This window comes from Pelophylax lessonae (assembly GCF_965119305.1).
Source record: "Pelophylax lessonae genome assembly, chromosome: 4".
Taxonomy (NCBI): Eukaryota; Metazoa; Chordata; class Amphibia; order Anura; family Ranidae; genus Pelophylax; species Pelophylax lessonae.
The window spans coordinates 520,808,453-520,835,867 of record NC_138771.1 but is presented as its reverse complement, the minus strand read 5'-3'; the positions used below and the strand labels follow the sequence as shown (position 1 = coordinate 520,835,867).

Genomic DNA, 27,415 nt, shown 5'->3' with positions numbered 1-27,415 from the left:
TGGGATTTCACTGTGTTTATGCCTGTACCAAGGCCATTCTCTTCAAACAGTTTTATACCGATATTAATCTCTTAAAATATGTATGGGTTGCATTCTGGAAACTGGTAGAATATTGTCCAGAGATACTAAACATGGGGTCTCTTGGATAAGCCTGCCACCCAGGAACTAGGAGATTGCTATCTCACCTTTTGTACACTATATCTTAGTCATGTATGACCTCAATTTGCTCGATATGATATTCTCTCTTCTTCAAATATATACTTAAAGCGGAGTTCCACCCTGAAAATTTTTTTTTACCTAAAAATACCCCTGGGACAGTCAGGGCTAGTGCATTTAAGCAACGATAGCCTCTGAACTGTCCCCTGTTTCACTTACCTTTTAGAAGAAATACTTACCTTGAAAATGTCTTGTCCAGGGCTGCCATCTCAAGTGTGGGCAGCTGAAGCCGGAGCGTCCTCTTCGGTGTCCTCTTTGGTGATGTCGGAGTCTCAGAATGCCCTGCACCAGCATGCCCTGCATGCCCAGAAGCTGTTCAGCAGAGAATGACGTGCCTGCCCCGGAAGTGACGAGCAGGGCCGGTGCAGGCGCATTGTCTCCTGGGATCGATTACGCTTATCTCCCAGGAGTCAATGCGAGGAGGAAGTGGCAGCGTGGACCCTGTCCGCAGAGGATGGAAGAGGAAGAAAGGTAAGTATATTTTCATTAAAAACAAGGTAAGTGGAAAAAAAAATGTAATTATCCAATTCTTTTTCAGGTTCATCTAAGCTAGCGGACGGTGAAAAAATAATTATTCTGTCTTGGTCCTATCTGATTTTATGGATTGTGTGTAGATTTTTTGAAATTGTGAGTGAGGAAGAGGTCTCGGAAAGGTCGCTGCAGGCCTGACTGCCTTTAGGATATCCATTAGCCATAGACAGAACTTTTTATGGCAGGCTGTGTATTCCTAATGGGTTTGATTGCCTTACAAAGGATGGGTGACAAAACTGAAGAATTTTGTGACTGTTTTACGATAGGTCAATCCAGGGCCGCTAACAGTAAGGCGACCTAGGCAGCCGCCTAGGGCACAACTTATTAAGGGGCGCCGGCGGAGCCTGACCTGAGGTAAGTGACTTTCCCTAAGTCACTGAAGGGATTTTAACCAGTGGCGGCTAGCCCGTCCATTATCCCATCCATGCGTCCGGCCCCCTAATCTACATGCAGGGTGCCGGGTGCATGAATTCCAATGAGGGTTTTTTGTTTTTTTTGAAGCACATGATTAGAGCCAGAGGCTCTAATAAGCTTCAAAAAAGGGTGGGCTCAGGGCGGAGAGCACAGTTGTGTGACAATAGCAAATTCATATTTGCTTTTGCCACACTGATTCTCCTCCCGGCCAATCAGGAAGTGAATCCTGAGGGACGAATAAACTTCTTATGAGCCGAGAAGAAGGGCCCACGTCTATGACGGGGGTCCTTGCCCTTTGTAGCCTGCGGAAGAAAAGTACTTTTCCCCCCTGTGAGATCTTTAATGATGTCATCCAGGGTAGCACCAAACAGGCTCTTTGAAAGGGAAGATCAGTAAGGCATTTTTAGAAATCTGGTCCGCAGACCAGCATTTGAGCCAAAAGACACGCCGAAGGACCACTGCTCAAACAGAGAGCCGAGCCACTAGGGAAACCTCATCCAAAGAGGTATCACAGATAAACTGCAGCCCCTGGACCAACTGGTCCGCCAGCTCAGCAATGGCAGGGGGAAGCTGTTCTCCCTCCAGGTCACTGCGTAAAAGCTTAGCCCAATCGGTCAGATTCTGCAACACCAGCACAATGGTAAATATCGGCCTCAGTGCCAAACCAGCCAGGGTGTACATATTGCAGGCCACAGCCTCTGCCTTTCTGTCAGGCGGGTCCTTAAAGGCCAGGGGCTCTTCAACCGGAATCATGGTTGCCTTGTTTAATCTGAAAATCGGAGGATGAAACAGTCCAATTCTTAAGAAGAGACTCCTCATAGGGGTATCGCCTAGCAATTTGCTTAGGGACCCAAAGGGGGCGTTTTGGTCATCCCTACTCTTTAGTGACAATTCTGTCAAAATAGAAGGGGAGAGGGAACACTCTGGATGGCTTGTGAGTGGCAAAGGGAACCTGCGATTAAGTCGCAGCTGCGTCTTTCAACTTTATGTCTCAAGCACAGATACAATCAGTGTGTCCACCAGCGCCTTTTTGTGCGCAGTTGCAGAAGTGGAGGAATCCTCCTAAATATCTGAGGATTCAGGGAGCGTGGTCGCAGACCCAGCACGGTGACCCATGCCCGTGATGACCGAATCAGATTCAGGATCTGATGAGACTATGAGGCAGGGGAAGGTGGGGGGCGATTTATGCCAGCCCGTCACCCAAAAGCCACCTCCAGCCGGGACACAAAGGACTCCAGGACCACAGTCAGGGCATCAATGGATGGATGGATACAAGGAATAACTAAATTAAAAACAAAGGACATAAGGTATGTAGAAGAGAATAAAGGGCTAGCCGACTGCCTTAATGAATACTTCTGTTCAGTTTTTACAGAAGAAAAAGAAGGAAAAGGACCTCCACTTGAAAGGATGACTAATGAATCGTTTGATGCATGTGTCTTTACAGAGGAAGACGTTCTAAGATTGCTGTCTAAAGTGAAGACAAATAAGTCACAGGGTGCAGATGAGATACACCCAAAATTATTAAAAGAGCTTAGTGGTGAGCTGGCAAAACCATTAACAGATTTATTTAACCAATCATTAGTAACAGGAGTTGTCCCGGAAGATTGGAAATTGGCAAATGTCGTGCCCATTCACAAGAAAGGTAGTAGGGAGGAATCGAGCAACTATAGACCAGTGAGTCTGACATCAATAGTAGGCAAATTAATGGAAACCCTATTAAAGGATAGAATTGTGGAACATCTTAAATCCCATGGATTGCAAGATGAAAAACAACATGGGTTTACTTCAGGGAGATCATGTCAAACAAATCTTATAGATTTTTTTGACTGGGTGACTAAAATAATAGACGGTGGAGGTGCAGTAGACATTGCATATCTAGATTTTAGTAAGGCTTTTGACACTGTCCCACATAGAAGACTTATCAATAAACTACAGTCATTGAGCATGGACTCCCATATTGTTGAGTGGATTAGGCAGTGGCTGAGTGACAGACAACAGAGGGTTGTAGTCAATGGAGAACATTCAGAACAAGGTCATGTTACCAGTGGGGTACCTCAGGGATCTGTACTGGGACCAATTTTGTTTAATATCTTCATAAGTTATATTGCAAAAGGCCTCGATGGTAAGGTTTGTCTTTTTGCTGATGAAAGAAAGGAGAGAGCGGCGCCAGCTTAGTATAGTACAAGTTTATTTAACACTGTTAAAATTGGTGACTCACTGTCCGAGGTTGGGTGAGACCGGTACACAAAGACTGTTAGGGTCATCCATCTTCCTCTTCCAGGATAGTGGTCATAGGAGAAGGTGGTGAGGTTCCAGAGGTATAGCCGAGCCGCTGTGGGGCTGCTAGTTGTCACTGGCCGCGGCGGAGCATGCACAACACGGCTCTGGCTGCCGACTTCTGATCCCTGATGACATCACTTCCTGGCAGGAGAAAAATAGGGGTTGCACGCGTTCAGAGCATCCGTGCTCCTTCGTCAGGAGGAGTACTATACTCCTCCTACTTGTACTATACTAAGCTGGCGCCGCTCTCTCCTTTCTTGCCTCTTTTAGGGCTTCTCCACGCTTCAGCCGGCTGCCGCGGACTATAGCTTCCCTACAGTACCAAACTTTGTCCCCCCCCCACGCAGCCCCATAACCCCCCCCTCCCATCCACCCACATTCCTTGTACCATCTTGGGATATTAGAAGAGCGCCATGACACCCCCCACTTTTTGCTGATGACACAAAGATATGTAACAGGGTTGATGTTCCTGGAGGGAAACGCCAAATGGAAAAGGATTTAGGAAAACTAGAAGAATGGTCAGAACTCTGGCAACTGAAATTTAATGTGGATAAATGCAAGATAATACACCTGGGGCGTAAAAACCCAAGGGCAGAATATAGAATATTTGACATAGTCCTGACCTCAGTATCTGAGGAAAGGGATTTAGGAGTAATTATTTCAGAAGACTTAAAGGTGGGAAGACAATGTAATAGAGCAGCACGAAATGCCAGCAGAATGCTTGGATGTAAAGGGAGAGGTATAAGCAGTAGAAAGAGAGAAGTGCTTATGCCGCTGTACAGAACACTGGTGAGACCTCACTTGGAGTATTGTGCGCAGTACTGGAGGCCATATCTCCAGAAGGATATAGATACTCTAGAGAGAGTTCAGAGAAGATCTACTAAACTAGTACATGGATTGCAGGAAAAAAACTTACCAGGAAAGGTTAAAGGACCTTAACATGTATAGCTTGGAAGAAAGAATAGACAGAGGGGATATGATAGAAACTTTTAAATACATAAAGGGAATCAACTCGGTAAAGGAGGAGAGCATATTTAAAAGAAGAAAAACTACCACAAGAGGACACCGTTTTAAACTAGAGGGGCAAAGGTTTAAAAGTAATATGAGGAAGTATTACTTTACTGAGAGAGTAGTGGATGCATGGAATAACCTTCCTGCAGAAGTGGTAGCTGCAAATACAGTGAAGGAGTTTAAGCATGCATGGGATAGGCATAAGGCTATCCTTCATATAATAAAACGTAAAAGTGTAGCGCTAAAAATAAAAAATGATAAATAGTGTCCAAATGAATAAACAGCTGATAATCACAATACTGTGTATATGAGAAAAAAGGAAAACAATAGTGTCCAAATTAATAAGTCCCATAGAAAACTGGTGTGAAGTCAAATCAATCCGCATGCACAATAATCCAAGGGGGGATTCTTCCCGTGACACCAAGGGTATGTGGAAGAAAGGAACATCTCTGTGATGGGATAATAAAAGCAGCTTACCAGATTTCCATGGCTGCTCAACTTAATGAGTCAGTTAACGCCCAGACGAAGTCTATTGAGACGAAACGTTGGCGACTCCAGACGCAACGTCCACACGCCCCTTGCAACTTTCGCCGGCCTTTATTATCTTACTGCCTGGGATAACCTGCGGGACGCCGCACCTTCATCCCTTGGAATACCAATTGATTTGCCTTTTTATTCATGCCACATTGTGAGTACCATTTTAAATAAATAAGATTGTATTTTTAAACGGGATCACGCTATGGGCTTCGTTTTCTTTTTCCCTACATATTCATTTATGACTGTTGGAAAATTTTGAGGAAATTTTATCCTGTATTGATTATTATTATTATTATTATACAGGATTTATATAGCGCCAACAGTTTGCGCAGCGCTTTACAATGTGAAGGAAGACAATACAGTTACAATACAGTTCAAAACAGGAGGAACTAGAGGGCCCTGCTCGTTAGAGCTTACAATCTAGAAGATTGATCCCTTTACACATCCTGAGAGGTGGTCCATCTGTACTGAATAAGCATCCATGCAATATCAGATCTTCAGTGGTCTTGATTAAGAGCTGGGAGAGGCTGACTCATTAAGTTGAGCAGCCATGGAAATCTGGTAAGCTGCTTTTATTATCCCATCACAGAGGTGTTCCTTTCTTCCACATACCCTTGGTGTCACGGGAAGAATCCCCCCTTGGATTATTGTGCATGCGGATTGATTTGACTTCACACCAGTTTTCTATGGGACTTATTCATTTGGACACTATTGTTTTCCTTTTTTCTCATATACACAGTATTGTGATTATCAGCTGTTTATTCATTTGGACACTATTTATCATTTTTTATTTTTAGCGCTACACTTTTACGTTTTATTATTAATTTGAGTCATTGTTGGTTGATTTTGTGTTGGCTGCTGACATTTATCATTATTTCACTTATCACACTAGCGCGGAAATTTTTTTGAATTCTATTTCTATCCTTCATATAAGATAGGGCCAGGGACTATTCATAGGATTCAGATATATTGGGCAAACTAGATGGGCCAAATGGTTCTTATCTGCCGACACATTCTATGTTTCTATGATGCGACCCGGAGGGCTCGCTGCCCCAGAGAGGGGATCAGGTGGGGAGATGTGCTGCAAAGACTCCATGAGTTACCAGGGGGACCCCACAAAAAAAGTGTAAAACACTGCTAAGGGACAACCCCCACTGCTTTGGCAGCACCACCTGATTGCCAGTCACAGAGCAATTGATCCTTAGCAGAGAGGGAGAGGACCCCACCAGACTCACCACCCTGCAGAATCCAGGAGAATCTGCACTGCATGAGTGGCGATCAGGAAACGAAAGGATCCAGGAGTCAGCACCAGGGGATGAGGAGGGGGGGGGGGCTTCCATCACCGTAAACCTCACCCAGAAGGCTCCACAGACATTGCCACAGCTGTTTTCTATGACCGACCACCGTAAAATGGCCGCCGGACTACACAAACAGCCAATGTGCATTGCAGCACAAGGCTACAACAAAATAGTGGCCCCGCGCGGCACCGCAAGGCTCCCAGGGACCCAGGAGGGATCCCTAGGCCTCAAGAATGAAGCAGGCAGGAAGGGGGGGCCCTGGCAGGAGCCCCCACCAGGTACAGCCTCCCCACACAGCCGATTATCCCCCTGCCCCTATCCCCAGCATAGTGCCCTGCCCCCACCCCAGGAGGTGGACCACGCCACCCACACAGCCCCAGCATAAGTGGAGGGGGGGGGTAGGATGGGGGGACAGTTACTAACCATACCAGGAACCAGGCAGGTATCGCTCCAGACAGAACCCTTCGCCTTCGAAATGGGGGGCTTTCAGCCAGGAGGAATGCTGCAACTTGGCCTGAGACCTGGGCGTATGCGACCTCACGAGGCGTTTAACTCGCAGGCCAGCCCCCATCTGCTGGGGCTATGTCACGGCCGACCTAGTGTGGAGCTGAGGTCTTTGCGCGCTCGCGGGCCAGACTTGGATGACCACTGGATCTAGATTATCCAGCCCGTTGCCCAGTCTTGAAGTTGATTGTAGATCTCACAGGAAAAAAACAGGAGAAAAAATCTATCTAAAAAGAAAACATTTGCCAGGACCAGAGATCCCAGCAATGAACAAGGTCCTTACTCCTGACTAGGCAGAAAAAACTGAGTACCTATAGCAGAGAGAGGTAGTATACCCCCTGGGACTGCCCATAGGCATAGACAGACTTTTTTTCTGCCTAGTGTCCTACTGCTGTAGGGGCAGTATACCCAGTGGTTAAGTAAATCAGGAGCTGTGCCTGTCAACGAACAAAAGAGAAAAATGATTTTCATGCACTTTAACCCTAAAGTGGACCTGTTGTCGGTTGGTGCCACTGATTCCAGATAAACTGTATATGGTTCACCAACAGCTGAGAAAGTAGAATGGCTGAAGGAAGATTTTCACCAACGGAGGGGAAGTCATCTGTGATGTCATAAAGTAATAGTTAATGAATGAACCAGGTGAGGGTGAGAGGACCCAGGGCTCAGTGTCACTGGCTGCACGTACACAATCCCGGCATTTGCCAACATAAGTGCATTGCTGTCATTCTGAAGCTTAACGGCGGATTTAACCATTACAAAGAATGAGTTAGACTCTGTCTGACCCTGTGGTGACTTTCTGCCCTCTATCTCCCTGCACTTCCCTACAATCATAGAGGAGGCCTGTATAGCTTAGCTCCTGGCAGATATAAAAAAATAATACAAATGTGTATTCCTTTTTTTACATAAAGCCAACATAAGTACCTGAATCTTTCTTGAGATCAGCTTCCCTATTTCATCAGGACAGCACCACTATGACAGGAAAAGGCAGGTATGAGCCCTTATCCCTATTCCTCCATTCAGTGGAGATAATGTGACCATATAATGTGACCATATACCTAGGTTTTGTGGTTATGTGAGAAGCACTGGGAGGAAAGGTAATTATTTAATTTCTTCTGCTATTAATTTCTTATCCATTACAGCAACACTGCTAAGCATATGGATATATCTGAACTTAAGGAACTTATTTATATATAATTTCTACATCATTAAATGTATTCATTAATACATAATTACCGGTAAATGTATTTTGTAAAGTGCAAGCAAAGAAAGTACCTGTATCAGCCTCTTGCACTGAGCTCAGACTGGGAGAGGGAAAAACAGCACAAGGATTAAATCAATTGTGCTGCAGTGCTCAGGTGCTAACAATGGACATGCTGATAGCAGGGGAAAGCAGAGTGATAGAGAAATGACCTTATCACGCAGCTGCTCCTCTATTCACTAGCCAGTCACATGCTGGGGGAGGAACAAGCCATGTAGGTGTTACTGAACTGCAGCAGAGAAAAATTAGGTCTCCTTCCATATTAGATTGAGTGGTGCTGTGTGTCAGACACAGGGCTGCTGTTAGAATTCATGGGGCCCCATACAGCCTACCTGACAGGGCCCCCCCGCCACAACCAAAAGTGACTTGAGGACATAGACTTATCAGTCCCTTTCTTTGCAGTCTCAGCTGCACAGATGAATGAATAGGAAGCACTCTGAGTCTTTCTTCTTATACACAAACTGAACCATAGTGAAACACAGTTTACTATGTTTCAGTAATGAAAGAACACAGGAGTGATTGTTACCGATTGCTCACTGTGTTCATTCAGGGAAGGAAAGGGCCAGTAAATTACATCTTTACTTTCCTCGCTTTCCATCCTGGAACATCTCCCTGTGTGCCCAATGCAGCTGCCAGCAGGAGGAGGGAAGCCAGCAACGCTGTGGTGGAAAGGAGGTCTGGACAGAAAATGGAAGGGACACGTGTGCCAGGACCAATCTCCCTGCAGTGTAACCAGAGGGAGAAAGAGGAGGAGAAGCTGGCAGCTTGCAGGGGGAGGCAGAAGAGGATTGGTGTCTGCAATAAGACAGTACAGTTGGCCCTCCTGCTCATCAGGTGCCTGGGCCCCTCTTTGGAACTGATGGGGCTCGGGACCAGTACAGGAGGGCTGGTTGTACTACCTTATCAGTTGCCCTGGGCAGACAGCCATGTAGATCCCAGGACTGCATAAAAGTACAAAACCTTTTGACATATGCAAAGCTTTTGTTATATGTATTTCACCTGTGCATGTAGTGGTTTGCCCGGAGTTCAGTTTTACAATTATGCTGGTTGCACTGTAGGCTAGCGTAGTATATGATGTTTAGTCAAAATATGGCCCAGAAAATGAGTATGAACTAGTGTGAAAATCATGTTACAAGTTGTTTTTGGCCACATTTAAATCAGTAAAAATCAATTGAGTACTCAATAAAGCTCCATTATTCCCCCTTAAATATTGGAATAATACAGAGCCAATGTTATGTTTGATTGTTGAAATTCTGAGACACAGATATCCTGCACCACTTAGGACTTTTTAAAAGTATTGATTTGCAGCACATTAGGACAGAATGACATTTGAATTACCAGGTCGTGGTCTTGTGCCAGTACTTCTGTTTATCTGACATTATCTTCTAGTTTTTGTAGAAACTTATAAATGAATTACGAACTGCTGGACAGTCCACACTGTCTGGGGATGATGATGACCCAGCTTTTTTATTTTTGGCTGATTGCAGTGTGGACACTGGTATGATTGATAGGAACCAATGGGAAGTTTCTGTGTTTCTTGAGCTAACCAATCATATTTTGTTTATTGGTTTTGTAGTGCAGATTTGAAAACGAGGGCATAAAAGACATAAATCAATGCAGCTCTGTAATCATCCATACATCAATAAATATTTTGTAGCTTTTGAATAAGAGAAGTAGGTAGCTGTATCTGACATGGTATCAGCCTTTTGCAGGCCTTATAGAGCAGGGATGAGAGGCAGTGCAAGAAGCCACTCAGTTCATGTACTGGCAGTCTCAGGCTGGAGGAGGGACAAGACTCCAAGCTGTTTGGACGGAGTTTAACTTTAAAGGGAAATATTTTTGGGATGTAGAGTAGAGTAATTACCTCTTTTAAGTCTTGGACCAGGGCAGTAAGACGCTCGTTTTCACCTTGGACGTTTCCGATAATTGTTTTACTCTGCCGCACATCATTCTGCATCTCCAATATCCTGCCCAGGTAATATTCTTCTTTGGTCGCTGACTCCTGTAATAGAGTCTCCTCTCGGGTCTCTCCATCTTTAGCAACTTTGCGGTGGACGGTGAAGGACTGTCCAAAAGCCTGAGAGAAGAACAGACAAATAATTATCAGAATTGTTTTGCAAGTAAAAATGTTTTTGTTTGGTGATTCTATTAAAAAAAAAACATAGCCTTGGTACCTCAGCATGATCAAAGTGTATTTTTAGAAATAAATTTTGTTAGAACTGAAATAATATATTGTCTCTCCTAAAATAATATGTCCATCCAATGTAAGGCTGATGTGTAATGAGAAAAGCCTTCACCTAATAAACTACCTTTCATGCCAGGGAGCACATTCTGGGGTGGCATATGCTGGTTTTCTTTCTATAAAATGGGTTTCTTTGATTAAGTGGGATAGTTCCACTCAGCCTCATCTGAACATCTCTTTTCTGTCCCTTCACAGGTAATCTATAAATCCATATTGCTGCTTTTCACATCCACCTCAAACTGAAAATGACTGATTAATATTACAGTGCCCTATGGTACACTATACTGCTGCTTACACCTTTGTAGCCCTGTCCATATTATTGTGATGTTTATTTTGTACTTTATTGTCTTACCTAAATTATAGGCTGATCTTAAGCTTTACAATTCTGCCCCCCTTACTCCTCTTGTAGTCTGATTGTGGTGTAAAAAGTTTACTCTGCTAGCCAAGTATCTTTTAATAATTCCTGATTGGGCACTTGGGTAGCATAGGCTTGCTTTCGTTCGATAAAGTGGGCACGTCTACTCTGCACATAAAGATAGAAAGTATTCTCATGCTCGGTGCCCAGTGACAGCGGCCATCATCCCTAATCAGTGTGTACAAAAAGAATTCCCCTTTGTGGTATGGGACTATAAATGCCGCTGAACACTGTATGCTATATAAAATAATCTTTATTGGTACAAAGGGACCTTTTGTACCAATAAAGATTATTTTATATAGCATACAGTGTTCAGCGGCATTTATAGTCCCATACCACAAAGGGGAATTCTTTTTGTACTCTACTCTGCACATTAGCGATTGAATGAAGGTAAGATCCACAGCAAACTACTTTGCAAAACAGCAGAGTACAGATGACCTTGTTTTCCCATTTAGCTCATTCATCTCTTACCAGGTCTTCTTCTTAATCCTTCCACTCTGTAACATGTGCTCTCTTCCTCTCCTTCTCACAGTTGTGTTCTCTCTTTTAAACTCTCTTTCCTTCACCTTTGTTCTACATCCCATATCCTCTATATATCACCCTCACTTCTGTTCTTTCCTTATTACTGCACCCATCACCATCATACTCCAATATTATAAAATTATAATATATTCCTGGTATGTGTATGCTATACCTTTAAAAAGTATCCTGTTATCTTTGCATTGTTTCCTTTGCATAAAATACCTGGTGTTCACACCAGAGAGTACAACATGGTCAGTTTTCTGCTTGTGCTGGGAGCTAATCCGATGATCAGGCTTGTGCTGACATACCTCCGCCCTACACAGTCATTCACTGGGAAGTTGAGCGCTCTGTTGTTTCTCCACCCTCAGCTCCTGCCAAATCTGAGAACAGATCTCTTATTACAAATGGAGAAAAATGTATTTATAATGTTTCTTATATATATAGTATCTCACAAAAGTGAGTACACCCCTCACATTTTTTAAAATATTTTATTATATCTTTTCATGTGACAACACTGACAACACTGAAGAAATGGCACTTTGCTACAATATAAAGTAGTGAATGTACAACTTGTATAAAAGTGTAAATTTGCTGTCCTTTCAAAATAACTCAACACACAGCCATTAATGTCTAAACCGCTGGCAACAAAAGTGAGTACACCCCTAAGAGGAAATGTGCAAATTGGGCCCAAATTGTCAATATTTTGTGTGGCCACCATTATTTTCCAGCACTGCCTTAACCCTCTTAAACATGGAGTTCACCAGAGCTTTACAGGTTGCCACTGAAGTCCTCTTCCATTCCTCCATGACGACATCATGGAGCTGGTGGATGTTAGAGACCTTGCGCTCCTCCACCTTCCGATTCAGGATGCCTCACAGATGCCCAATAGGGTTTAGGTCTGGAGACATGCTTGACCAGTCCATAACCTTTACCCTCAGCTTCTTTAGCAAGGCAGTGGTCCTCTTGGAGTTGTGTTTGGGGTCATTATGTTGGAATACTGCCCTGCGGCCCAGTTTTCGAAGAGAGGGGATCATGCTCTGCTTCAGTATGTCACAGTACATGTAAGCATTCATGGTTCCCTCAATGAACTCTAGCTCCCCAGTGCCGGTAGCACTCATGCAGCCCCAGACCATGACACTCCCACCACTATGCTTGACTGTAGGCAAGACACACTTGTCTTAGTACTCCTCACCTGGTTGGCGCCACACACGCTTGACACCATCTGAACCAAATAAGTTTATCTTGGTCTCATCAGACCACAGGACATGGTTCCAGTAATCCATGTCCTTAGTCTGCTTGTCTTCAGCAAACTGTTTGCGGGCTTTCTTGTGCATCATCTTTTGAAAAGGCTTCTTTCTGAGAGGACAGCCATGCAGACCAATTTTAAGCAGGGTGCAGCATATGGTCTGAGCACTGACAGGCTGACCCCCCACCCCTTTAACCTCTGCAGCAATGCTGGCAGCACTCATACGTCTATTTCCCAAAGACAACCTCTGGATATGATACTGAGCATGTGCACTCAACTTCTTTGATCGACCATGGCGAGGCCTGTTCTGAGTGGAACCTGTCCTGTTAAACAGCTGTATGGGCTTGGCCACCGTGCTGCAGCTCAGTTTCAGGGTCTTGGCAATCTTCTTATAGCCTAGGCCATCTTTATGTAGAGCAACAATTTATTTTCAGATCCTCAGAGAGTTCTTTGCCATGAGGTGCCATGTTGAACTTCCACTGACCAGTATGAGTGAGAGCGATAACACCAAACACAAACAAAACAACTGTTTGTTAACAAACCTGCTCCCCATTCACACCTGAATCCTTTTAACACTAACAAGTCACATGACACCGGGGAGGGAAAATGGCTAATCGGGCCCAATTTGGACACATTTCACAATTTTCACGCAGTTTAGACATTAATGGCTGTGGGTTGAGGGGACAAAAAATGTATACTGTTAGGCCCCTTTCACACAGGCGGACCGTTCAGATCCGCCTGTCCGTTTTTTTGGCGGATCTGAACGGTCCCCCCATGCATCTCTATGGGGGATCGGATGTCAGCGGAGACATGTCCGCTGACACCCGATCCGATCCGTCAAATCTGGATGGATGGAAACCCTATTTTCCATCCGTCCAGCGGATCGGATCGGATAGGATCGGATGAGAATGGGCTGACGGTCCGTTCCCATCCGATTTTCCCCATAGAGATGCATGGGGAACAGACAGCTGTGTCTCCGCACACAGCGCGGAGACACAGCTGTCATCCTCCTGCTCAGCGGGGGATGGGCGGCTCGATCCCCCGCTGAGAAAAACGGACTCCGTCCAAAGGACGGAGTGTGTGAAAGGAGTCTTATACAAGCTGTACACTCACTACTTTACATTGTAGCAAAGTGCCATTTCTTCAGTGTTGTCACATGAAAAGATAAAATAAAATATTTACAAAAATGTGAGTGGTGTCATCACTTTTGTGAGATACTGTATACTGAATAATGTTTTGCCTTTCATTTCTATTTTATTGTAAATTGGTTGTTTTACATGGTAAAGGGTTTACAAATATTTTAACTCTCTAGTTCGTCCTAAAGTGTGTCCACCCAACTCACTCACTGCCCTGGAGATCACCAATCACTTCAAAAATAAGATTTATACAATTCATGATGAGATCTTCACTGAAAAAGTTATCTTCCCCACCTAACACTCCATGTCCACAGGCACACTCGATTCTTCCATCATTTACCCTGCTACTATAGATAAAGAACTTGTTTCTAATGTCCCCTGGACCCTGTTCCCTCACAAATACTACTGTCACCATCTGGCTCTATCCTACACCCTCTAACTCACATCATTAATCTCAACACTGCACAAAAACTGCCCTCCTATAACTCACAAACTATTTACTAATAGCTCAAATCAATTGTCACTATTTTGTTCTCCTACTTTTGTATTTCTCTGCTGCTTTTAATATAGTTAATCACCCACTCCACCTCAAAAAGTTCCACTTCTTTGGTCTTGGTGACTGTACTCTTTATTGGTTCCCATCCTACCTATCGCTACCTCCTCATCTCCTCTTCCTTTTTCTATAGGGGTCCCCCAAAGTTTTGTTCTTGGACCTTTCCTTTTCTTGACCTACATCTCCTCCCTGGGTTAGCTAATAGCCTCACATGGTTTTCAATACCATTTCTACACTGATGACACCCAAATCTATCTCACTACTCCTCAGCTCACTCCTTCAGTCTCCTCACACATCACTAATTTACTGACAGACATATCAGTCTAGATATCACACTACTTCCATGAACTGCCCCACATCCAATCACTGTCCAAATCTTGCCACCTCAACTTCTGCAACATCTCCAAAAGATGCCCCTTCTTAACCACAAAGCACAAAGCTTCTAATTCACTCCCTGAGCATCTCTTGCCTTAACTACTGCAACTCGCTCCTCACTGGATTACCTTTATATAGGCTTTTCCACTTCAGTCCATCATAAATGCTATTGTCAGATTCACCCACCGTACCAGCTGTTCAGTGTCTGCTACTCATCTCTGCCAATTTCTCCATTGGCTTCATTTACCCAACGAATAAAAGTCAAAATACTAACGACAACTTACAAAGCCATCCACAACTCTACCCTCAGCTACAACACAAACCTAGTCTCAATATACCAACCAAATTGTTCTCTTCGTTCCTTCCAAGACCTCCTGCTCTCTAGCTCCCTTATCTCCTCCCATGTTCGCCTCTAGGACTTCTCCTGAGCCTGTCCTCATTTGGAACTCCCTACCTAATCTGCTTGACTATCTCCTACTCTGTCTTTTTTTAGGTAATCCCTGAAAACCCCCTTTTTTAGAGAAGCCTATCCTGCTTCCATCTAACAACCGTACTTTTATTTTTACCATCAGCTCATCCCACACAGTTATTTCCTTTTGTATCACTTGAACCTCCCTTATAGATTGTAAGCTCTAATGAGCAGGGCCCTCTGATTCCTTCTGTATTAAATTGTCTGCCCTCATGTTGTAAAGCGCTGTGTAAACTTTTGGTGCTATATAAATCCTGTATAATAATAATAAAATGTCTTGTTAGCTAAAATTGCACAACATGTAATCTTATCATATGTACTTTGTCATGTCACTTCTTGTCAGCTGACATTGTAAACTTATTGAATGTTTGTCATTTCACTTGTTCTTTGTCATAGATCGATTTTGTTAATATGTATGGCCTACATTACTTCATGGGGATTGTTCTCCGGGGTTTCATTACATTTAAATATTTGTAATAAAATATATATAACTTTTTACATATAGCTTTACATATATCTTTATGTGTCTGTACTTTTTTGGGTACCAGTAAAGTCCAACAATATATGCTGTTTTTGAAGTTGTACATTGTCATATCAACTTGCGCTGAAATGTGAACGTGCCCTATTTGTTTTTGGATGACCGCCTCCATGTTGTGCTAATTCAGTGGCTTAACTCAAGGTGCAGATATAAGGCTCATGGTATAAAAGATTTGATTTAAAAAACCAGTACAGCATCAGATTCTTTGTGAAGCCTGTATTCTGGGATGTCACATAACCTTACGCCACCTGACAATTTCCTTTTACAATCTAAACCCAAAACAAAAATGTGGTGGCTGCATTAGGTTCCTATTTTCAGGCTGAGAACATTTTCAGCAAGTACAGGTAATACCTGTTGATTCTGCCAGGAATGCAGTGTCTTTGTCACTTGCTGTGAGCTTAAAAAACATCCTTATCTTTTTGTGTAAACTACTAATACAGGGGGTCAGGAAGGCAAATTACTAAAGGCACCAAGGCACAGTTCTGGGGGGCACGAGGGGAAATTCCAGGAGGCACCAGGGCACAGTACAGGGGGGTCAGGAGGGCAAAGTACAGCAGGGCACTGGAGAACAGTACTGCAGGGTCAGGAGGGCAAAGTACACGGTGGCAGCTGGGCACAGTGCTAGAGGGTCAGGAGGACAAAGTACAGGAAGCCAGCAGGGCACAGTATTATGGGGTCGGGAGGAAAAAGTACAGGGCGGCACAGTACTGAAGGTTCAGTAGGGAAAATTATAGGGAGGCAGCAGGGCACTGTACTGGGGGGGGGGGTGGGTCAGGAGGGAAAAGTACAGGGGGACAACAGTCTATGGTACAGAAGTAGTTTTCCCCACATGCAGAGTGGCATAGGGAAGTTTCTGTGATAGATCTACTGGTTCCCACTTTCTGCTTCTGGAAAACCTGGCATGCAGCGTAGCGGATTGCTGCTCTTGGTAGCGATTCGTCTCCGTGACAATTTTTTCAATTACCTCCTCAGTGAGGAATAATTGCAGGTATGCCAGAGGGTTGTCACGCTCGACATCTACCTTCATCCCAGGTGATCCAGTGAACGGGAATCTTGGGGGCGCTACCTGGTCCTCATCGCTGTCAATAGCACACCAAGTGCGCACATCGCACTTGGTCAGGTGCAGGATCATTGCCGTTGTCACTTGCCAGATCAGTGTCAGTGTCAGACGACAAATCACCCCACGACTCGCTATCGTTCAGTTCTGCGAGCACCGCCGTGTCGCTGTCGCGGTCCAACAGCGCTTTAGTAAAGTGGCGCTTTTTTGACGCCATGTTATATTTTTTTTTTTGGGCACAAATGACAGTATAATGTCAGGCAAAGGGCACTGTAATGTATCTAATGTCAGATCTGAGGTAATCTGAGGTAATACAATGTAATCCTCTCAGATTACATTGTATCACCTCTTTTATTTATTTCTTCCACTTTTGAAATTCCCGCCCAGTTCCGCTCCCGTGCGCCGCCTCTGCTCGCAGGGAACGGAACCAGGAAGTCAGACGCCGGTCAGCCGGCGATCAGAGCGAAGGACATCGCTGGATCGCCAGGACAAGGTAAGTGGACTACTCTGGCAGCTAAGGGGGCTCCGCTGGCACTCTGCAATGCTAACCCGAGCGTGACTTAGGGTTACCGCTCCTGACAGAAAAAAATAAACCCGAGTCACGCTCGGGATCACCGCCAGGGAGGTTAAGGAAGGATGGTCCTTAAAACAGCAGCTCAACTGTCTGCTTTTACCACCCCTTTACTGCCCGGCGAACAAGGCCTTGGTGGAAATATTTTTCCATAATTTGCCACAAAACTATTATATCAGCAATATTTAAAAGCATAGACATAACACATTTACTTTCTGTGGATCATAAATGGGTCTTGAACTGGACATTTTTAAACTAAAGAATCTGGAAGCGCAGTCTTGAAAAACTGGAGGACGATTGCATAATGCGATTGGACCGAAATATTTTCACATACAGCGCACACCATAAAACACAAACACAGGAAACTATCTTTTAAGCTGCAACAGGATGAGCTAAATTCTATGAATAAAGTCAACATTCAATTTCTTTTGGTAATATGGGGAAATGAGAAAGCAGGTCCTTAACCACTTGACCGCCAGAAGATTTACCCCCCTTCCTGATTAGGCCATTCTTTGCGATACGGCACTGCATTACTTTAACCACTTCAGCTCCGGAAGGTTTTACCCTCTCCATGACCAGGCCATTTTTTGCTTTACGGCACTGCGTTACTTTAACTGACAATTGCATTTTTTCCCACAAATAGAGCTTTCTTTTGGTGGTATTTGATCACCTCTGCGGTTATTAATTTTGCGCTATAAACAAAAAAAGACAGATAATTTTGAAAAAAAACAATGTTTTTTACTTTCTGCTATAAAACATATACAATAAAAAAAAAATTTTAAAAATCTAATTTCTTTATCAATTTAGGCCAAGGGTCTTCAAACTATGGCCCTCCAGCTGTTCAGGAACTACAATTCCCATCATGCGCAGTCATGTCTGTGAATGTCAGAGTTTTACAAATGGGATGTGTAGTTCCACAACAGCTGGAGGGCCGTAGTTTGAGAATCCCTGATTTAGGCCAATATGTATTCTGCTACATGTTTTTGGAAAATAAAACCCAATAAGCATATATTGATTGGTTTGTGCAAAAGTTACGTCTACAAACGATGGGATAGTTTTATGGAATTTTTATAGATTATTTTGTTTTACTAGTAATGGCGGTGATCAGCGACATATAGCGGGACTGCGATATTGCAGCGGACAAATCGGACACAAATTGACACTTTTTGGGGACCAGTGACATCAATACAGTGATAAGTGCTAAAAAATATATATACAGTCACTGTATATATGACACTGGCAGGAAGGGGTTAACATCAGGGGCGATCAAAGGGTTAAATTTGTCCCTAGATAGTGCTTTCTAACTGTGTTGGGGGTGCTTGTACTGTGGGAAGGCAGAGATCCGTGTTTCTGCTTAGCAGAAACACAGTATCTCTATCTTTCCCTCTGACAGAACGGCAATCTGCCTTGTTTACATAGGCAGACCACTGTTCTGCCTCTCTTGGAAACGATCGCTGGGTGGCGGCGGACATCGGGTCCGCTGGACCTGTTGATTGTCTCCTGCTGTGTCCAACCCCAGCAGAAGCGGGTCGAGGGCCGTGCCCCAGACCCAAAAGCAAAAAATGACATACAGGTAAATGATTTTGCACAGAAGGGTCGTCCTGCTGCAGTATATGTAAGTGGGGCAGTCCGGAAGTGGTTAACTGATAATTGCATGTTCATACAACGCTGTACCCAAATAAAATGTATGTCCTTTTTTCCCCACAAATAGAGATTTCTTTTGGTGGTATTTTTATTTTTTTTACGCTATAAACAAAAATAAGACAGACAATTTTGAAAAAAAATTACCGTTTTTTCCGGCGACTGGGTGTAAAAGCTGACCCCCATAATATTCAAGTTAAAATATAGGTTTTAGGCTATACTCGCCGTATAAGACTACCCCCCTTCCGAAGCAAGGCAACACCATTGAAAAACATCAGATTTCTCATAGATCTCCAAGGTACCCCAAGTACTGTAATACATGTAATCTCTCATAATATCTCCAAGATACCCTAAGTATTACCAGTAGATGTAATCTCAAGACACTGGTTGTGTGAGAATCCTGTACCGGTATACCTTATGTACCGTAGCTTCAGTTACATACAGTATACCACGCTGAGCCAATCACAGTGAGCGATGTATTCTACTATTGAATGCAAAGCCTGCTCGGATTGGCAGAGTCAGAGAAGCGGGCTGATGTTACTCCGCCAATCCGAGCAGGCTTTGCATTCAATAATAGAATACATCGCTCTCCCGGATTGGCTCAGCACGATACACTGTATGTAGCCGAAGCTACGGTACATACGGTATACCAGTACAGGATTCCCACACAGCCAGCGTCTTGAGAGATTACATCTACCGGTAATACTTATACTTAGGTTACCTTGGAGATATTATACTCGGCGTATAAGACGACCCCCCATTTTTGGGGGATTTTTTTGAGGTTCAATAGTAGTCTTATATGCCAGAAAATACAGTAATAACATTTTTTTTTTTTTTTACTGTTTGCTATAAAACATATCCAATAAAAATTGAAAAAAATCAAATTTCTTCATCAATTTAGGCCAATATGTATTCTGCTACTTATTTTTATTTAAAAAAAATCCCAATAAGCGTATATTGATTAGTTTGAGCAAAAGTTATAGTGTCTACAAACTATGGGATATTTTTATTAATTCATTTTTTTTAAAATTTTTTAATAGTAATGGCGGTGATTAGCAACTTATAGCGGGACTGCAATACTGCGGCGGACACTAACTGACACTTTTGACACTTTTTGGGGACCAGTGACACCAATACAGTGTATGCAACTTACGTTGCCGTACTAAACAATCAAAGTGAAACAAAAAAAGAAAAAAAGTCCATTTAGAAAAAGTTCATGTAGTGCTCCAAAAAAGATTAAATTAGTGACGGTGAACAGAAGTCTCATGTTGATTGTCAAATAGGTAAGTGGATAATCTATGAGACCTCACCCAGGTGCACCTCCACATATAAAATGCTTGCTTACCAGAAAGCTAGATTCCAAGTTATAGGAATCTACATGAGCGTGCATAATACACAGACGGTCAGATCAATTCCCTCTGTTTTAGGCTGAAGGTGATGATGTCATGGCTGACAGTGCAAATTACTACAAGTCACAACTTATAGGTGAAGCAGATCTCCAGCAAAGCACTGTCTTGTGTAGGAATGCCTAGCTCCGCCCACACAGTAAAATATGTACTATGTACTAATGACACTAGCTGGAAAGTGGTTACACATCAGGGGCAATCAAAGGGTTAGCTGTGTTCCTAGCCAGTGTTTTAGTGTACCATTGGAGGTGCTTTTACTAGGGGAAGGCATGGATTCGTGTCCCTGCTTTGCAGAGACACAGGATCCATGCCTTCCTTCCTGTAAAAACAGTGATCCTCCTTGTTTACGCAGACAGACTGCCGTTCTGGCTCTTTGACTAACGATCGTTGGGCAGACATCGAGCCCGCAGTACCTGCAGATCAGCTCCCCCTGCGTATAATCACGGATGTACGCCCCCTACCCAGAAGCGTTGGATCATGTACTAGGTACGTGATCCAGCACATCAGAGCCACCTTTCCGCCATATATGTAAGTTATACAGTCAACAAGTGGTTAAAGTGGAGTTCCACCCATTTTAACAAGTTGAGATGTACGTAATCCCCTTTAAATATGCTTTTGCCAATGTAAACAATTTTTTTTTTTTAAGAAAATACAGTTTTTCTTCTTTATTCATCTGCACTTCCGGGTCCTGCTGCCTTTTGGCGATTACGTCACTCGGCGGTTCGCAAGGGCTCCTGGGATAGCGGCGTCATGTATCCCAGCAGCCCTTGCAATTCGCCTAGTGACGAAATCTTGTGTTATTTCCAGTTCTCAGCGATGTATTGCATTCAGTCCGCGCTCCGCCCCGCCTCCTCTCAGTGAGCTCTACGGGATGTAATGCTTTAAGTCTGCGCTCACTGAGAGGAGGCGGGGCAGGGCAGTTTGTCAGGTGCATTGTCCAACTATAGACAGAGAGCGGAGGGGACAGAATCTAATGTCAGATTCTGCCTCGCTCGCTGTACTATCTGCGCATGCACGGGACGGAACGGCTTATTCTTATGTGAGATTCATATTGACAAATGGCGGGAATATTATCTGATTACAGAACAGTCACACAGCTCTTATCGGGACACATAAAGGGGCACTCTCACCGCACTCATCTCACCGCTTGACTGTCTGTGTCCTTGTAGTAATCAGGGATTGTCAGAATCTACCATTTTATTTTGCTAATTTATCCACCATTTTAGAAGGCTTTCCAGGTGATGCCACATTCCCCCCTTTGATGCTATCTTAGCGAGAGTTTGAGCGGAGACTAAGCATGACATAACATCATTGCAAAAACACTGAATTAGGAGGGGAAACATCTGGGACGTGGGAAGGAGTTATGGTAGTTCTAGTTCGTCCCGGGGAGCTAATGGTTGGTACTTCCACATGGCCATTACATGGGCCACTAACTTCCTCTCTACAGTGGCCTCAATAAAGCCTTGGATTGTCCTGGCCACAAGGGGAATTAGACAAGGAAGAAAAATGCAGGCGGCTAGTATTGCCATTGCTACATGGCTTTTAGCCCACTTGCATTTGGGAACCAATTCCCAAGCCAACTGCCAGCATTAAACCCATTCCAGGTCTGTACGGGTACATGAGCTAGCTATCTTATCCTCTCTGTACTCTCTTAGATAGCTTTCCAATTGTCATTAACCTTCAGACAGCAAATACTCAGATTGAACTTTCCACCCCCCCCCCCCCTCTGCAACTGGCAAGTAATCTAAAGCAAGCATTTTTCCGGTAAATACTGGTATGTAGCTTGGTTCCTTGCTTAGCTAGTAAGTTAAAAGCCTTTGCAGACTCATTATTAATAATTTCTAATACAGCTTTTAGCTGATAATTCGGTTAGTCATATAGATAGGGGTACGGTAACCATATGATCCAGGTGGCGGGGCCATAATTCTGGACAATACGTTCAGGGGCCATTCATTGCCTTTCCAACTCCCTACTGTACAGCTAAACAGTCCAGGCATTGACTGCAGCATAGCATCCTGGGTCTTCTTTGCCCATGTTTCCCAACCGACACACCCCCACTAGGGGCAATAGTTCCAGTCCTTGTTATGGCAACTTGCTCCCAACTGCCCTGAACAAATGTATATGTTGTTTGCCAGGTACTCTCTTTCCCATCCTAATCCCCCACAACCTCTCCTGGGGAAGCCATTGAGGTTAATGGCAGAGCACACATCAAAACCCAAGCTCGCTGCTGCATTGGGGTTGGTTATCAGAGTACGGTTTATCTGCTTGCCTGTGGAACCAAAGCTCTGAACTGCTAACCACGTTTTGGTGGGTGCATAGGTGGGGTCATAACAGGTTACCTGGTTTCCTGCAGTGCACATTGAATAAGTGGTTTTTATTATGCACGCAGACGCAAGTTACCACGCCTTCACATTTGTAAAATGAATGCAACAAGAAACATTTTGGTGGTTATGGGGCCTACCTTAGTAGTTTTGATACATGAGTCACATGATGTCCCCTCCCCCCTTATGGGTATTTCCAGTATTTTTAATATAGCTACCAGTATACTTATTAAAGCACTTCTAACAAACATCAAATGAATACACCCAGCTTCAGCTGTGCATTGACCAGTCAGCTTTCCGGGTGTGACTGGAGCAGAACTAGCAGATATCAGATGTCCTTTTTTTCCACTGCGCATTGACCCAACAGCTTCTAGGTATGTGTTGGGAGTAGGGCTGCAATCCAACTATCTTCTTCCATGCACAGGCCTGACAGCTTCCCAGTGTGTGTCAAGTGCAGGGTTGGAGTTCTTCCCTCTGATTCCTCTGATCAGTTTTAGCTTTAAAGGGTCCTGAGGGTCTACTGTACTCAGCCAGGGGTCTGTGGGGTCAGCAGTTCGCTTTACCCTGGAGTGGTGTATCCAGAGGCTCACCTCGGCCACCTGAATGGCTGTGGGGGTTGAAAGTAGAAAAGTATAAGGACCCCTCTTATTTTGCCCTAAGGTGGTTGTGTTCCACTCTTTCAGTCATACTGTATCTCCTGGAACAAAGGGATGGACTGGGTTTAATAGACTTATGGGGAGTTTTTCCTGGACCCATTTCCCGATGTCCTGCATATTTTCCCCTAATTTCTGTAACAGTTTGGGGTTCACCCCCTCCCTCCCATCTGGTGTAAGTCTCCCTTATGTCTTTTATGATAGGTGGGGGCCTACCATATAGTACTTCAAAAGGGGAGAATTTTGTCCTCCTTTTTATAGTACTGTACAGTACTCAGAATTCTCAACAGAGCAATGGGCAGCATCAATGTCCACTTCATTTTGGGTTTCCTGACAGAATTTGGCCAGTTGAGATTTCAGTGTATGATTCATACTTTCCACTTTTCCAGAGCTTTGAGGTCGATACGCGGTATGTAGTTTCAACATGATCTTGAGTGCTGTTGCTAATTCCCGGAGGCAATTGTGAAAAAAGGCTGGGCTGTTGTCTGAGCCTATGGATGAGGGGATTCCAGTAGTCTCAGTTCATTTGGTCCATGTCTCTACCCAGCCCGAATAGATGCAGACGGCCACTAGCAAATATTTGTATCCTCCTGAGGGAGGCATTACAGTGAAGTCAACCAGTAATTCTTCCATCGGGGAGGCTCCTACAGCTTGTACTTGGTACAGGCCCTTGTCTGCGGTTTTCGGGCACATTCTATGCATCTGCTGGCTGCAGCTTGTGCCAGTGTGGGGATATAAAAATGTCTCTCTAGGGCCTTTTCGATGGCAGTCTTGCCTATGTGTGTTCCCCTGTGGCTACTGCAACTGGGATGACAATTCTTCCTTCCTGCAACTGGTACCACTGGTCTTCCCTGTACTTTCAAGGTTCAGTCTCTACCCATTCTTGTTCTGCCATTGTGAATATTGGATCCCATTCAGAGAGAGGTACTGGGAACAGGGGGGGCATTATCTGTTGTGGGGGCTGCTGGAATGCTGCATCCCTAGCCACTCAGTCTGCTGTCTTGTTGCCTCTAGCTTACAGGGAGTCTCCCTTCTGATGGCCTCTACAGTGGACCACTGCAACTTCAGAGGGGGCCCATACTGCTTCCAAGAGTTCCAGTATTTCTGTCCCATACTTGATGCTCTTCCCTCCAGCTATAATGAGCCCTCTTTCTTTATACAGGGCTCCGTGAGCAGGGAGAGTCAGGAAGGCATACTTTGAGTTCACATCTTAGTCCGGCAGCGAGTTGTAATGCCCTGGTTGGTGCAATTCGGTCAGCTTTCTGAGCAGACGTTCCCTGTGGTAAGGCTCCTGCCTCTATCACTGTCACTTAAGTAACCACTGCATAGCGGATCCCATCCTTTACAAAACTGCTGCCATCAGTGAGGTATTCAACATCTGGCTTTTCCAAGGGGCTGTCTTTCAAGTCTGGCCGACTTGCATAGACTTCATCCATGACCTGGAGGTACTCATGTGTCAGAGGTTCTGATGAGGTAGGAAGCAGAGCGGCTGGGTTTAGGGTATTAACAGTCTCTAGATTAATTCAAGGATTTTCACACAGCATGGCCTGGTATTTGACCATCCAGCTGTTGTTGAACCAGTAATTTCCTTTGTAACCCAGCAGTGCCTGTACCTGGTGTGGGACCTGGATATAGGTTTCCTGACCTAGTGATAGCTTGTCAGTTTTGACCACCAAGAGGGCTGCGGCTGCGATAGCCCACAGGCAAGGTGGCCAACCCTGTGCTACAGTGTCCAATTGGTTTGAGAGGTATGCCACAGGGTGTTGCCATGATCCCAGGTACTGTGTTATGACTCCCACAGTTCTTCCCATAAAGCTCCCCCCCCCTTGTGAATTTATAGAGGGGTCTGGCTTTGTTGGCAAAGTCTGGTATCCAAATCCGGCAGAATCCTGCTACTCCCAGGTTGTGGCAGGGATCTGGTAAACAGCTTTTCCTTTCCCAAATGTCTCTGGCCTTGTGACACCCTGAATCCCAGGTATTTTACAGTATCTTGGCACAATTGAGCTTTTCTTCTAGATACCTTATAACTTCCTTCAGGTAGTAGCTGCAACAGTTACCTTATTCTTCACATTACTTCCTGTTTTATTCTGCGGTCAGATTCTCTCTTTGTTTCCAATCTGTAACCCACCCAATATGGCAACAGCTGTTTTTTTTTCCTAACTCTTCAACATACTTTAAACCTGCTTGGCTTATTCTGTGTCTGTCCTCTGCATTGAAAAGAGTCAGTAGGAGCTTCTGGCAGTCCGCCAAAGTGGAACTATAAGTCTGTATTATTGAGCGGAATAAGTCTGTCATAGCTGAGTTGAAAGACGGGGCAACAGTTCGGTTTCTGGCATCAAGAGTCTTTGGGGTGGAAGTGGACATTTGACCTGTGCACCCATTGGTTGCTTCTGTGGCCGTTTTCTTCCTACTTTTGCTGAGAGTGTCAAGCCCAGGGGTACAATTTGGGGTAAATACACTGCGACTGAAGACTGACAGGGTCTGGTCATCATCCTGTGCAACATAATAATTTAAACTTGATTCCCCAAGTCTATAGGGTGGGGAATCGAGACTTGCACTCTGCTCATACCTGCCTGTGACATGTCCCTTCATACCTGCCCGTGACATGTGCTTCTAAGTATGGGGGAGGCTGTACAAATGATTTCCATCTTAAAAATACAAAAACTTTCTACAAAGGCTTTTATCATATACAGTACCACTATACAAAACGTTCACCTTAATTTGATTACTTATCTCTCCTAATAATAAACTTACATAGATCCTCAAACATAAATGTCTGCAATAATCTCTCCACCAATCTCTCCCTTTTTACACAGACACACAAAGATGTGAAGGGAGGAGGGAGGAATCTGGACAGCCACACAGGCACACAGACATGCAAAGACTGCAGCCATCTCTGTTACAAATTTATTTTTTCCGTTATACATACAAAGGCTCACTTTTCTTATATGCCATTTTCTCAGTTTCAGGATCTACAATATAACCCTTCAATATTTCTTATTTACAACTTTACAGAACTTTTGCTTCAGTTTCATTACTTAACTCTTCCAATGGTAAACTTACATAGACCCTCAAACATAACAAAACTTATGTTACAAATCAGCCATACTTAGCGTTACCTTTCTGTCTTTATTCAAATAACATTGTCATTTAATAAAGACAATACAACAAGCATTCAACATATTTATACAAGCAACATGTCCTCAACATTAGCAAGCTATGAACAATTCGGACACACACACATCTTATGTTACTGCAGTTCTACAATCTGAGCGGTCAGTTCATCATTTTTGATATTCAAACAACTCTCATTGCTCTGAAACTTCTACCGTCCAGAGACCAATGCTATTACTATTACAATTTGAGGCTTCCTAAAGATACAACAGTTTAATTTGTATATCAGACTATCACCGGCACAGTGGTGTAGTGGTGTAGTGGTTAGCACTTTCACCTAGCAGCAAGAGGGTCGCTGGTTCGAATCCCAGCCATGACACTACCTGCCTGGAGTTTGCATGTTCTCCCTGTGCCTGTGTGGGTTTCCTCCGGGTACTCCGGTTTCCTCCCACACTCCAAAGACATGTTGGTAGGTTAGTTGGATCCTGTATAAAATTGGCCCTACTATGGATGTGAGTTAGGGACCTTAGATTGTAAACTCCTTGAGGGCAGGGACTGATGTGAAGGTGCAATGTATATGTAAAAGCGCTGCGTAAATTGACAGCGCTATATAAGATCCTGAAATAAATAATAAATCACCCAATTTATCAAACAAAAACAAAATTGCAAGCTGGTGTCCAGTCACAGTGGTGTATTCCCCTATTACATTACGATCAGTGCAGAAAGTAAGACCAGTGATGCAATTTACTTATATTATAAGGGGAAATGATGTAGTATTTAAACCCATGGATACACCTGAACTAAATAATATAATAATTGACAGAATCTTGGGATATGACTTGGACTCAGGGTTTGACTGGACAAAGGTGCCCATGGAGTCAGGCGATTAAGTACTTGCCACAGCCTTATCTTCCCTTGGAATTTCTTCTCCTCTTGCTTCCTGTTCCCCTCCTGCACCATGCTGGCTATCTGGGGGTTCTTGTTCTACTTGTTGAACAGGGGCAGGACATGCTTGTGTGGGATAGAGGCAGTAGGATTTGGTCTTAAATCATCCTCTTTCTTTAGCGGGAGAGAGGAGTATACTGCATCATACCTGGCTGGGGATGG

The 27,415-nt window shown here is 44.0% G+C and overlaps 1 protein-coding gene across 12 annotated transcripts in view; it reads right to left on the bottom strand.

The window, feature by feature from the left end:
• Nucleotides 1-27,415, bottom strand: part of BICD1 (BICD cargo adaptor 1) — a 305,305-nt gene that overhangs the window by 143,854 nt on the left and 134,036 nt on the right. For all 12 annotated transcript variants that reach the window (XM_082256159.1, XM_082256160.1, XM_082256164.1 and 9 more), the window contains exon 2: nt 9,914-10,126. In XM_082256159.1, the coding sequence (XP_082112285.1) occupies nt 9,914-10,126 (213 nt within the window). The remainder of the gene's footprint in view (nt 1-9,913; nt 10,127-27,415) is intronic.